General features: G+C 40.1%; 1 protein-coding gene across 1 annotated transcript; it reads left to right on the top strand.

Annotated features, from left to right (window-relative positions):
* Positions 1–11,710: 11,710 nt before the first annotated feature.
* Positions 11,711–12,787, top strand: ntf3 (neurotrophin 3). The gene is given in 2 exon segments (XM_034131486.1): positions 11,711–11,922; positions 11,924–12,787. Coding segments are annotated over 2 exon segments (828 nt in total). The 5' UTR covers positions 11,711–11,725; the 3' UTR covers positions 12,555–12,787.
* The last annotated feature ends 551 nt before the right edge of the window (positions 12,788–13,338 follow it).

Raw genomic sequence — 13,338 nt, forward strand, 5'->3', positions numbered from 1 at the left:
CTTGCTCATAGGAGTCACACACACTTTCACCGACATGATCTGACTTACACACATTGACTACACACAAGCAGATGCACACACACATGTGCGGCATTAAAAGGGGTGCAGGCGTAAGAGATTGTTATGCTGACCTTTTCTCGGTTTGTGAAAAATTATTCATTTACAGGAAAGCTAAATGTGAAATAATAACCATGCTGTCTGCACTGCTAATGCATTGCACATTCATGGTTAGAAGTAATGCCAAATACAACATCATCATAATGTCACGGTTAGCAGTGCCATCAGAGAAGGAATCCTGTAAAACAACTTCATGATTCACAAAAGAGGCAGCTTATGGCCCAATACTGGAAATGGATTAAAGGACTGTATTGAAAAACAAAAGTACGTGCTTTAGGATGGCCTAAGAAGAAAATGTGGGTTGATATCTGATAAACAACTAAACCTGAGTATGTGGAAAAGGTAAAAAACATCTTAGTCTATCTGATTGAAATGATAGGACACATTCTCTTCTGGAAGGCATTCAAAGCATTGAAATAAATATTTGTCTTAAGTCAAACACTAACTTCCCAATTCAACATCATTGTTAAAGTGTGTGTGTGTGTGTGTGTGTGTGTGTGTGTGTGTGTGTGTGTGTGTGTGTGTGTGTGTGTGTGTGTGTGGTTTTTCATCATGTTGGGGGAAATATTTTCCGAGGCCCATAACATTTGAACCCAGTTTATTTTTCACTTTGTCCCCTCGCTGAGCACAGGCCTGCGACCTTGTGTTGCTGCGAGCTCTGCGTTTCGTCTCCTTCGTGCCTGTTGGCGTCAGCTGATAGAGGTGTTATACAGTAGTGGTATGTTTGTTTTGGCTTCTCATGCAGTTTGTGATTATTCTCTTAGAACTAGCTAGGCCTAAATACATGGGACTGGAAGAGAGATCTTCAGAAATGTTTGGGCATGAGTCACCTCGTGGTTCCTTGTTATGGAAAAAAGCTCATAAGCTTCATTTACATCTTCCCAATACACGTTATTCCAGTCTTGTATCTTTAGGTCTTCTTCGAAAGTGTCAATGGCAATAATATTATAATATTTCTTATGAAAACGTAATATTATTGCTTTTAACTAACCTATTACAGTTATGTGAAATCTGTTGACATAATACATCTTATTAAAGTGTGTTTAGTTTGCATCAGATGTTTATGAATCTCCTTGTTTGTACTCATGCGGCGCTGAATGGTCCACTTACAGTAGTAGTCTCCAATCAATAACATGTGTGTCAGCAACAATGCTGAACTGTGTTGTTAATCCAGTTGAACCTGTGATTTAAGCATATAGGATTAGTATGTACTGTGAATGAATGAACTATTTAGTTTAGTTATGATTATGTGGGTTTTTTGCACGTCAAAGTCAAAATCTCTAAAGCCAAAGACCACTTTCTTATTGTCTATCACATCTTACAGCCCTGACAACATACCCGTCCCCTATATCTGCAAAATCCTGGGTTTTCATAAATGCAGCTTATTATTAGATATTTCAAATTTGTCGATTTTAATTTGTACAGTGAAACTCTCCATGATATTGTCTACAACCAGTGACATGCTGACAGTTTTTATTTGATATCTTTAATCAATTTATAAAACCTCCCACCCTCTTTTAAATGTCGTTCTACATCAACCATAGCAGCATGATCCCTATTAATCCATGAGTCAGAAATCACTAATCCTTTGAAATCCTTTTCCAGTTGTCTCTAACGATGTTTGGTCTCCTATTGTTTCATTGTTTTCAGCATTGGAAATTAGTTGTGTGCTGTAGAAATTATTCTCAGGATCGAGGGTTAAAAGTTTAGGGTTAGGGTTCCTTCTCTCTGAGTTTATAATCCCAGTATTTCATATTGTTATCCACGCTTGTTGCAGATCATTTCCTCCAGGTGGAGATGTTTGTCATCTGTCAAAACTTCTTATGAGTTGAAATGTCAGTAAAGCTGAGATCCATAATATCATAATCTGATCAAACTGCTTCGGTTAAACCTGAGGGATAAACTGTGTGCTGATAATACTTCAATGTTTCCCCACACTTTTCCTTTCTTCCTCAAATTACTGCATCCTTGTCATGTCTCCAGTTTTTAAACTCTATCCTAATCTCATTTCCTAACACAGGCCATTATTTAATAACTCTAATCCAGTCAGTCAGAGAGGAAATCAATGATCTTCTCCCCACAGAAAGATAACCCCAATCTGCTCCCAACCCACCATCACAAGACATGAGTTATATTTAATAGATTAATCAGAAGCTTTTCGGGACCAAACCAAATCACAAAATACATCTGCAGGGACCTCATGTCCAAGTAAAAACGATTACAAATTGTTCACAAAGAAAATGTGCCTTTATATTTAGAAGAACAAAGATGTCTATGTCTCTGTCTCATCTGTGCTTTCTTCATCTGGTCAGCTCAGGAGGCTCAGGGCCTGTTAGCTCAGTGCCCCCTCCCCACTTCTCTAGCAACATCCGTTCCTCATCCGCTCATCATCTCACTCACCTGCTCAGCTGCTCATATTCATTGTCACTTTATTACAATGTCTATGATGTCAAAACCTCTTGTAACCTCTTGTTACTGTAGAATCAATAGAACTTGGTCAATTTGCTCATAAATATATACTTTTTATTTTATTTGAAATGTAAGCACTGTGAGCATTTAGAGTACATTCTCAAATCAATTTATCGGGTCTCTTAGACCATTAGTCCAATGCAAACTGAGTTTATAAACGAATATGTGGCCATGTCAGCACTGCAACTTCCTAATGTAAGCTTTTAGTGAACCAGTTTTTTGAACTATTTCCCGTTCATGTCCAAAATACCAGTACTAATAATTTCCCAGCAAACGAAACTGGGCCCTTGGCCTGCCTGCTTTTTATGCTCACTGAAGCTGTTAAGCTTTTACAAGCTGGCGCTGAAGGTGAGAGCTGCATAATGTAAATGTGCAATAAGTACACACGAATGTGAGAGGGCAGATACGTCCATGAGGTAACTTTTTGCATGCAGTCTGTGGGGCCACATGTAGAGCTGCAGGCTCTCTGAGCCTTTAACTCCTGGGGGATTGATGCGGATAATCAGCGTCTTAGCAGAAGCACAGACAGGTTTCCTCAGCAGTGAACTGCAGGACCACTGTGCTGACTTTGTGTTTTTGTGCACATGCAGGTCGAGCAGCATTTTATCATGTACTGTTGTTAAACTCTTTTCATCATACCTAGAAAGTGTGAATGTTTAAGACCCAGAATGCAGTTTCACCCGCCAACATTTTACTACTTTACCCAATTTTATTTTATTGAGTCAATTAAAATGCCAGCTAAGAAGCCTTGTACAATGTTGCACAAGGACGTTCAAGGAATAGCTAAACTTGATGTCAGGAGAGATTGCAAGTTCTTAAAACAATAGAATCAAGTTTCAAACAAAAATGAGAAACCTGCTAAAATCCTATGCTTTGTGAGAAGAAAACTAAAAGCTTCTCATGCAGATAGAGAAAGTTCCAAAAACCTTTGACAGAAAGGTGCTTGCTGGACAGGCACATTTCCTGAAGAAAAATATCTGTAGACTTCAAACTGTTTGTGTATATATGGATATTATATCATTCAAAAATATTTGAATCATCTGTCATTTGTAAGAACTTTTTTACATTCAACAGTTATACACCTGATCACAAACCAGCCAACCAACTAGATTACACATTACGTTATAAGTAATGGTAAATGAAGAGGAAGAACTGCCCTCATGATAAAACACTCCTTTTTATTTTATTACATATTTCCACTACTCCTTTGATTTCTCTTTCACACCTTCTTTTATTCCCTCTTTTGTTCCTACTACAGACCTCTCATATTCTCTGCCCCTCGCCCTCGCCTGAGGTGAAAGCCCTTCAAACTCATTTTGAGGTTCGGATAAAAGAAGCTGAAAACATCTGCTCTTTGTATAATTTTAGGATGTTGAAGCCAACACAAGTATCTGCCTCATCAAGCCCTGACGTGTCCTCAGAAGTCTGTGTGTCATTACCGGGAATCAAGGCAGATGATACAATTCATGCTTAATCATGTCTTTGCTAATGATAGCCATAAGATGAAGAAAAAGGTCTCCCTCTCTGCTTTATGTTGGTTGAGATGAGGGTCAGCAGCACAAAGAAGTTGTTTCCTCAAGTTTCTTTGCAAGGGCAAGCTTGTGTGCCTCATTCAACGGATTATATGGCTAATCTTTCAATTTACAGGTCAATTATGTTCAAACCAATTGTGGTGGGCTCTGAGTAGGGAGAGGTCGAGCAACATTTCCTTCAAAGGGTGTCAAACACAACATCTCTCTGTCTTCAACATCCCTGTACGGTGATGTGTGTGAGGTTGGAGATGTGGTTGCCAGAAATAAACCTTGTTCTCATCCATGTTTACGTAATGATTTCCTCTCCATCTTGTCTGCAGTCAATACGCGTGTGAGAGTAGGATTGTGATGTAAGTTCTCTCATATCTCAATCTCAATCAATCTTTATTTATTTATATAGCACATTTAAAACAACGTCAGTTGACCAAAGTGCTGTACAGGCAATACATACAATATAAAATAACACAATGGGAGTAAAATAATAAAACAATAATTAAAAACATGATAAAAAGCACAATAACTAGAAACATATAAAAACACATACAAATGTAAACATATTATGTTCAACTAGTATTAAAAGCCAGTGCAAAGAGGTGAGTTTTTAGCTGAGATTTAAAAAGTTCAATAGACTCAGCATCCCGGATATGTACTGGGAGGCATTTCCACAGTCTGGGAGCTGCAATAGAGAAAGCCCTGTCACCTCTGTTTTCTTTCTTCCACATATTAAAATCTCTGTCTTGCTTTCGTTGAGAGTCAAGAAGTTGATTTCCATCCATGATTTAATGTCTTTCAGACAGCTAAGCAAGGTATTCCTAGATTCATTATTTGCTTTTATAGGCAGGTATACCTGCAAATCATCTACAAAGCAATGATATGAAATGTGATGCTTTTTGAAATTTGACCCCAGTGGTAGCAAATACAGTGAGAACAAAATGGGGCCTAAGATAGAGCCTTGAGGGACCCCATAGCCTAGTGGGGCTGCAGCTGAAGAATAGTGGCCAAGATGCACAGAAACGGTCCTTCCTGACAGATAAGATTGAAACCATTTTAGGACGTTACCTTTAATACCAACACACAGTGGCGTGATAAAATAATTTGGTGGTCAATGGTATCAAAAGCAGCAGACAAGTCTAAAAGCACTAGCACAGCAGAATTCCCAGAATCAGCAGTTAAACAAAGATCATTAAAGACTCTTGGGAGAGCAGTTTCTGTGCTGCTTTCTCTAGGACTTTAGACAGGAAGGGAAGCTTAGAAATAGGTCTAAAGTTGGAGAGAACAGAATGATCAAGGTTCTGTTTTTTGATAAGAGGCTGCACTACAGCGTGTTTAAGAAAGGTTGGAACGCAGCCTGAGGTGAGAGAGATATTTATCAAAGTTAAAATGTATGACCCAATATGCATAGCTATCTGTGATTTTGGAACCAGAAGTGACATGAGAGAGTAGAGCTTGGTACAACCAAATGATTAACAAGACATATTTCGGCAACTGAAATCTTAGAAATACATTTGTTGAAGGAAAAAGGGTTACGGGTGTACTGTAAGAACCCTAGCAACCAGTCAATCACAAGCTAGCACCGCTCTTATAAATATGCTTTTTTATTATATGATTTCAATCTAAATAAGATCATTGTTTACTCAATCAATATCATGCTGTATTAAAGAAGAGTTCAAAGTAGAGACTGAGACCATAAACTCATCAGGAAAATGTTTGCTTATTCAATAAAGAAAGAAAGAAGTAGGCTAATTTTCCTCATATAAGGACATTTTTTACCTTCTGTTCTTTCACAAAAACTGAGGGATGTATATTTTTGTTACTGTCCTGTCCAATCATTCATCATTTAGGCAGATTTCCGCAGAACTGCCCCAGAATAAACATCTTATAAAATGTGTTCATTGGCAACATTAAATGACAGAAAACCTTTAGCTAATTTTGCTGTTAAATGAACTGGAGTCACATGGTGCAAAACCCTGCATTCCAGTATCACCCAGTTCTGTGACTATTTTCAGTCCACAGTACCATCTGAATGTCACATAAAAAATATATTTTCCTTGAGCAATTACCCACTTAAGTGTGAAGCACATTGCTCAGAGGCACCCGGTGAAATTCTGGTAAACACGCTTGCTGCTGTTTTTAAGTTCATTCTTATTTTCGACAGGTAAAAGTCAGTTAAAATAAATACTGTGAGCTTACATATGCTGATGGTGACATTACACTTAAAACAAGAGGCCAGCTTCGTGATTCCTGTGAACACTAAAATTCCTCAGAAGTTCTGATGACCTGTAGATGAATGTGAGGAATCCTGAGTTCCCTGAGGCTTGAGATGTTTCTTCTTGCCCCAACCTGATCCTTTAGTCATGTACAGTATATGTACACATTGCAGGTAACCAACTGAGGAAAGCAATGTTTTGGATTTTGAATTGTCGAAGCTCTTTGGCTGAAAACGACCTTTTTGGTAAACCGAACAATTCAAATCCACCGTAAAATCTTGTAGTTGCTCAGACCTCAAGCTAGAGGCAAAGCTGCTTTAAAACAAACGAACAAAGTTGCCAGCCAGGTTATAACCTCTGATATCAGCTTCAACCATTACAGAGGGTAAAGGTTGTGTTTTGCTAAGAACAAACTGGTTTTAATGGAGGGTTGTTCTGGTTCTAACATGTCTTACGGGAAAGCGTTTTATACGAAGTTCGTCATAGAAAGGGAGGGAGATGTGTTGGCGAAGTCAATAGGGAGTTGGCTTGGCAACTGGAAGGTCACCAGTTCAATTCCCGGCAAGACCAAGTACTACCGAGGTGTCCCTGAGCAAGGCACTGTTCCCTACAATGCTCCCCGGACAAACTGTTAATCTGTTTATAATTGATGACAATGTGCACATTTTTTATTTAAACTGAATAAATATTATATATTTTATATTGGTGATGGTTTCTACTTCGAACTGCAATTGCTGCACAACAGTTTCCCTCGGATTAGTAAATCTCATCTCATCTCATTTCATGTTTTTCTGTGTCCAAAGTGTGCTGGTAATGCTCCTAAATCTGTTTCACACTTAACTGTTACAAAAGACAAAGTAATTCCCAAATACCTTCTTGGATTTTGTTGTCATCTCTGTTAAAACTGCACAGCGATGCTGTTTCCAGATCTGAGTCGCATCCAAAGTCAGACCGAAAGACAGGAAAACAAGCAAACAATGTTTGTCATTCATTATCTGTGGTCACACATTCAACAGAAACAGAATATGGCACGTAGTATATAGATTCACCTTGATGCCTAAGAACAGGTGGACTCTTAATATCCTGACAATCCTTGGCTGCACATAAATAGATTTTATTGCATTTTATTTGTTAACATCTGTCTGTGTTTTTCTTTTTTGCCTTCATGTCTCTCACACAAACAGCACACTTCGACTGTCAATGACAAAGTTGCTTCCCTAACATTCACTACCCACTGCACTGAATGTCAAAACGAACTAAGTATCACGTTAAATTAAGTAGCCTATGTAGTGCTTTATTTTCCTCATACTGCAGCACCTGTTTTCACCTTCTGTCTGAAACCAGAGCCCAGTCTGCTCTGATTGGTTAGCTGGCCGGCTCTGTTGTGATTGGTCTACTGCTTAGAAATGTCCCACCAATCACGTACAATGTTGGAGCACTAGCCAATAGAAGTGCGAGTGTTAAATAGTGATCTCACTATGTCATGGAAGTAGACCGTTTAAATGCACAACAACCTATATAACACTCTACAAGAAAGGAAAAAACCCCAAAAAGCTTTATACAGCCTCTTAAAGTAAGTAACCTGTGAGTATGAGATTTCATACACAGCTATTTTCTACAGGCCAGGCACCTGATTTGGGAAGTTGTCAGTGTCACAATATGTTGCTTATGTCACACAGTCAAAAAGCCATGAAGGGCTAATCACGTCTGCTTGTCTTCAGGGTGTCACCAAAATCAAACATAAAGCAACCCAGACACACAGTCGACCATAGGTGAAGTTCTGTCCATATACTGAAGCATGCTTTTTTCACACCATAACTCTCATATAACAGCTAAAATACAAAGAGGAACTGGATCAAAAAGAGAGAGCTGCTTTCTTGACGTTGAAACGCAATGACCATCGAACAGTGTTTTACGTCTATGTTAATTTTTATCTGAGGTATAAATCAGAAGAAGAGCTTGCTTGCTGGATTAAGAATTGCTTTCAGGGTAAATTATTTGTTAAAGGAGACATGTCATGGCCATTTCCACTGATCATAATTCCATTGTTGAGGTATACTAGAATAGATTTATATTGTGCAATTTTCCAAACTCACATTGGTTTCTCATACAGCATCTCTGTAAACTACGTGTATTCACTGAATTTCACTCTCTGCCTTTAACGGCTCGTTGTAGCTCCAATAGCTCCAGCCCCCACCCTCCCTGTGAGCACAGTGTGCTCTGATTGGTCGGGACGTTGTGAATCGCGCTGAGCTCCGTGGAGGTGTTGTTTCCTTGTTTAGTGATACACAGCTAAACACAGCCAAACTCATCCTGAGCACACACAAACTCACAGCCGAAGTAAAAACAATAAGTGTGGCTTGAGATTGAGTAAGAAAAAGGTTGATAAAGGCTGTGAGAATGGGTCTGCAGAGAGAATAACGGGTAATAACCGGAAAGCATGACATGTCTCCTTTAATATGTCCATTAGGGTCCTTGACAGCACAAATGTGTCTGTGTGTGTTTTCAGATCCATTACAAGATGACATTGCTGCTGAACAGAAGTCCCACTCTCACTAACCAACTATTTGTGTTCGCAGCCATCTGTTTGTCCATTATCTTTCTTTTTGTTTTACCTCCTCTTCCCTCGGAAATACATTTTAACCTCCACCTGTCATTGAAAGGTTTATTGAACATGCATGTGGACTGCATTGCGACATAAACAGAAACTTCCCAAAAGCAAATCTGTTATCACCATCTGCTTATCTGTGTAAATACTATCATTACACTGGCTGACACAGGAGAAAAGTATTTTGTTATCTCATTTTGTCTTTGACTTTGCATACAGTTATTCTAAAGGGAACACTGGTGTTTATAAGCTGGGGCGTCTGCTAGTTATTATCTATGATTGACAGACTAAGATGAATATAATATGAATTGTTTAGTGTTTTGTCCTTGTGAGCAGGGGGAGAAATGGAGTATGACTGTGCATACATGTTTTTCTCTGTTTTGATACATGTAGATTCCTAGTCTTAGCATAGTCCTTCTGATGCTGCAGAGCACAGCCTGCTTTTTATGGTTCAGGGTTAACAAAGGTGCTTAAACTATAATCTCCATTTATGACAAGAGCCTCACATGGCCTTTGCTGTGAGAAACAGAGGAGCTACTGTTCTTTTCGTGGTAATAATGATTAAGAAAAAAGGGAAATCATTTGAAGTCGTAATTTTAGCAAACAAAAAAGTCATTTTGGCATCAGTAAAACAGGAGAAGGGCTTATCTTTGCTGGAGTTGAGGAGAAACCTGCATGGTTTAATTATATTTACTGTATGAGTCAGAGAAAGATTTTTTTTTTTATAGCAAAGGACAACATTTCTAATGGGGGATGATGCGTCTTTGCAATGTAAAAGAGAATTGAACAAAGCTACCAGTTAAAGTACAATGATTTCTCAGGGCATGGCTTAAAGAACTGCGTATCCGGCAAGGCTCAAGAACAGTTGGTTAGTAAAACTGAAAATGAATGTGATGATGGTCAGACAATAAAATACTAAGTCCAAAAGCACGTTTGAAACAAAATGGTATTACCAGGTTACAATCATGCCAGGTTCCGAGTAAACCATTTCTGAAATGATGGTCAGTGTTAGATTATTATAAAATCCCGATAAACCTACTGTATCCTAACTACCCAGCACTAAACAGCACACACAAAGTTAGCATCTCCCCTGGTGAACAAAGAGGAGCATTTAGCCGCTAAACTGACACAAATGTTCCTCTGGAGTTGGTTGAGACCAAAACAGAGCTACAGTAAAGGGATAATAATGAACAGAACATGACTGCTGGATGGCTTTCTTTTTTCCATGAATGGCTTTTCAATATGACATTTGAATATGTGTTGGTGTTGTGTTCACATTTGTATTTGCCTGAGTCATCAGTGATTGCAGGTTAGGGTTAGGTTAATTCAAAGGTACATTACATCTCCAGGCTGTCGACCGCTGAGCTACCTGTCAAACTGTACAATGGCCAACAGTACAAGATGTTCTTGCTAAAATGTTCAAATGATGAAAGACGCCAGTCAGCTTTGGTAAAGAAAATACAAAGGAAGACAAACACATCTTATCTGAGAGCTTGTATCTTCCAAGAGGTTAAAACCAGCAACACATCTTGACCTTACTGTTTGGAAACAAGCATGGCGCTGAAACGTCTGCTTTTGTGCACATGCACCGACGTACATAAACATTGGCTTTCTGACATGATGTTACTGTGATATGCAGTTCCCCCACTGATCAACACACAGGTTTTTAAACTGTAATGAATGAGTGATCGTCTGTTAGAAAGACTGAAAAAGCATTTTCAGACTTGATTCGATGACTGGGTGCGCCCAAATAAGATGTGAAGGTTGTTGGGGAAATATTTTCCAAGGCCCATAACTTTGACCCAGTTTATCAGTTCATACTGTCCTGACTGAGCACAGGCACCTGCACCGTGTGGTCAACTCGTGGCCCTTTGACACGTCTTGTGAATTCTCCGGCCGAAGCTCCACATAAACCGTCAGTGTTTGCCATCAAAGCTCCAGCTCTCCTCGTGTCTCTCTGAGTCCTGACTCCTATTGCTTCAGAAGTTTCCCCCACAAAGGTACTATACTGTGGTAGGAAAAGCTGCTTCAGGTGAGGCTTGTTTTCATTTTGGTTTTGACTGGAGGAAGCAAGACAAGAGCCAAGGCACTGTTGGGGTGTGATGCAATCTTTGACTAAGGTTTCCAAAACTACTAAAGAGGGAAGTGTTTCTGATCATTTTGGAAAAGTACACATCAGTGAATATCTATCAATCTAATATCTAACTATTTATCCATTGATCCATTAATACACATGAAATAAAACAATTTGACTTTCTAGTATTTTTTTAAGCGTAATTTTTGTTGTGTCAATAATAAGTTCTCTCTAAGAACTAATCCTGCTTTTCCAGGGATTGGCCATTTGGCAATGTGTGTGTGCGTACGCGCAGGTGTGTTACATTTTGTGCCAAGCGATTATTATTATTATTATGTAATACGATTATATGTGTCAAATCACCACATGGTAGGTTGTGCATGTAGCAGCACGTCACTTCCAATTACAGTGTGTGCATACAAGACACATTTGCCACATTTATATTGTGATAAATGAGTTCAAGCCAAAGGTTCCCACAAAAATATGCGTAATTAACTATTTAAATTTGCTGAAAGACATTGGACAAAACTGTAACGGGAAGTGTCAGTCACAATGAATCTCTCACAGTCTATGCTGATTGTAAATAAGTGGGACAAAGGAACAGGTTAAACAATGAACTTCCTGTTGTTGCATTCATTGGCTCTTTTTACCTACATTGCACATCTCTTACACGTTTCTATCTTTCTGTCTTTTGCAGATCTTGCAGGTAAATCTAGTGATGTCCATCCTGCTGTATGTGATGGTCCTCATGTACCTCTATGGTATCCAGGCGACCCACATGGACAGCAGTCGCCAGGGGCAACATCAGCAGCAGCAGCCGAGTCCCGACCCGTTGAACTCCCTCATCATCCAGCTGCTACAGGCCGACCTGACGAGGGGGAGGACCAGGGTGAACGAGAGCCAACAGGGGGGGGAGCAGGGACTCGCTGTCGCCTCACCTCTCTGCAAACTTTCCCTCAGAGGAGCAGGGCGATGTGGAGCGTTGGGGGGGTCGCAGCGGGGGGAGCAGTGACGACGTGGTGTTGAACTCAAACCTTCTCAGGCAACACAAGCGATACAACTCACCTCGAGTGCTACTGAGCGACCGGGCCCCCCTTCAGCCCCCGCCGCTGTACCCCTCGGACGATTACGTGAGCGGTGGGTTGGACGGAGGGGCGGCGGGGAACAAGACACGGAAGAAGCGTTATGCTGAGCACAAGAGCTACCGTGGGGAATATTCTGTGTGCGACAGCGAGAGCCAGTGGGTGACAGATAAAACCAATGCAGTGGACACCGAAGGGCAAGCTGTCACTGTACTGGCCAAAATTAAAACCAGCCCCACGCAGAACATCAAACAATACTTTTTTGAGACGCGCTGTCGGAACCCAAGGCCCTTCAAAGGGGGCTGCAGGGGCATCGATGACAAGAACTGGAACTCGCAGTGCAAGACGACGCAGACTTATGTCCGCGCGCTGACGCAAATTCGCAATTTAGTTGGCTGGAGGTGGATACGCATAGACACTTCCTGCGTCTGTGCGTTGTCGAGGAAACGTAGACATAGGACGTAATCAAAACAATTCAAGCCTTGCTGGTGACAGCCTGTTTGAAATTGAAATTCTACTTCCTGCATAGGATTTTTTATTTCCTGTCACAGTTCTCCACCACGGGATTATGAATCATGTTTTAAGGAGCAACACTTTGCTAAAGAAACTTCTACTGAAGAAACCTTGGGTCCACTTAAAATTCACATCAATGTGCTGCAAATCCACCACGGTGCAATTGCCACCGCGGAAGAACTCGTTTGAGAGGGGCTGGGGAGGGGGGGAGGGGGGGAGGGAGCGTGTGACGGGGAACTGTACATATAAATTATTTAAATTATATGAAATGCATGTAGTTTATACATGTTTATCTATCTATATATGACGTATGAATATATTTGTGTTATTTATTGAAAGAAATCTTCAAAAAGGAAGAGAATGTCTATGAAAAAGGAATGAAACAAGCTATGAACTCATTTTGAGACTTTGTTACAGAGCTGGGCTGCAAAGGTGCTCGACAGTAGGACTTTACATGTGCCTTGACCCGTGTGGCTGCAGAGCAGAGAGATAGGACACAGGAACTCACACACAGCAATTGCCACAAATGTTTTATGGATGAACCTAAAAAGTGACGGTCCTGTCCCATAGACAAATATGGGTCCACATTCCTAGAATTTCCCCTTAATGAGGTGTCAGGCATCCTGTGACCAAAACACTTATCTGAGATTTGTGACCAAGTATGTACATTCACACTGCATTATACTGCTGTAAAAAAACAAGTCCATTCATTCCTCTGGGAGAGAGTTTTGAAAAA

The sequence above is a fragment of the Trematomus bernacchii genome, unplaced genomic scaffold (genome assembly GCF_902827165.1).
Source record: "Trematomus bernacchii unplaced genomic scaffold, fTreBer1.1, whole genome shotgun sequence".
NCBI classification, from domain to species: domain Eukaryota; kingdom Metazoa; phylum Chordata; class Actinopteri; order Perciformes; family Nototheniidae; genus Trematomus; species Trematomus bernacchii.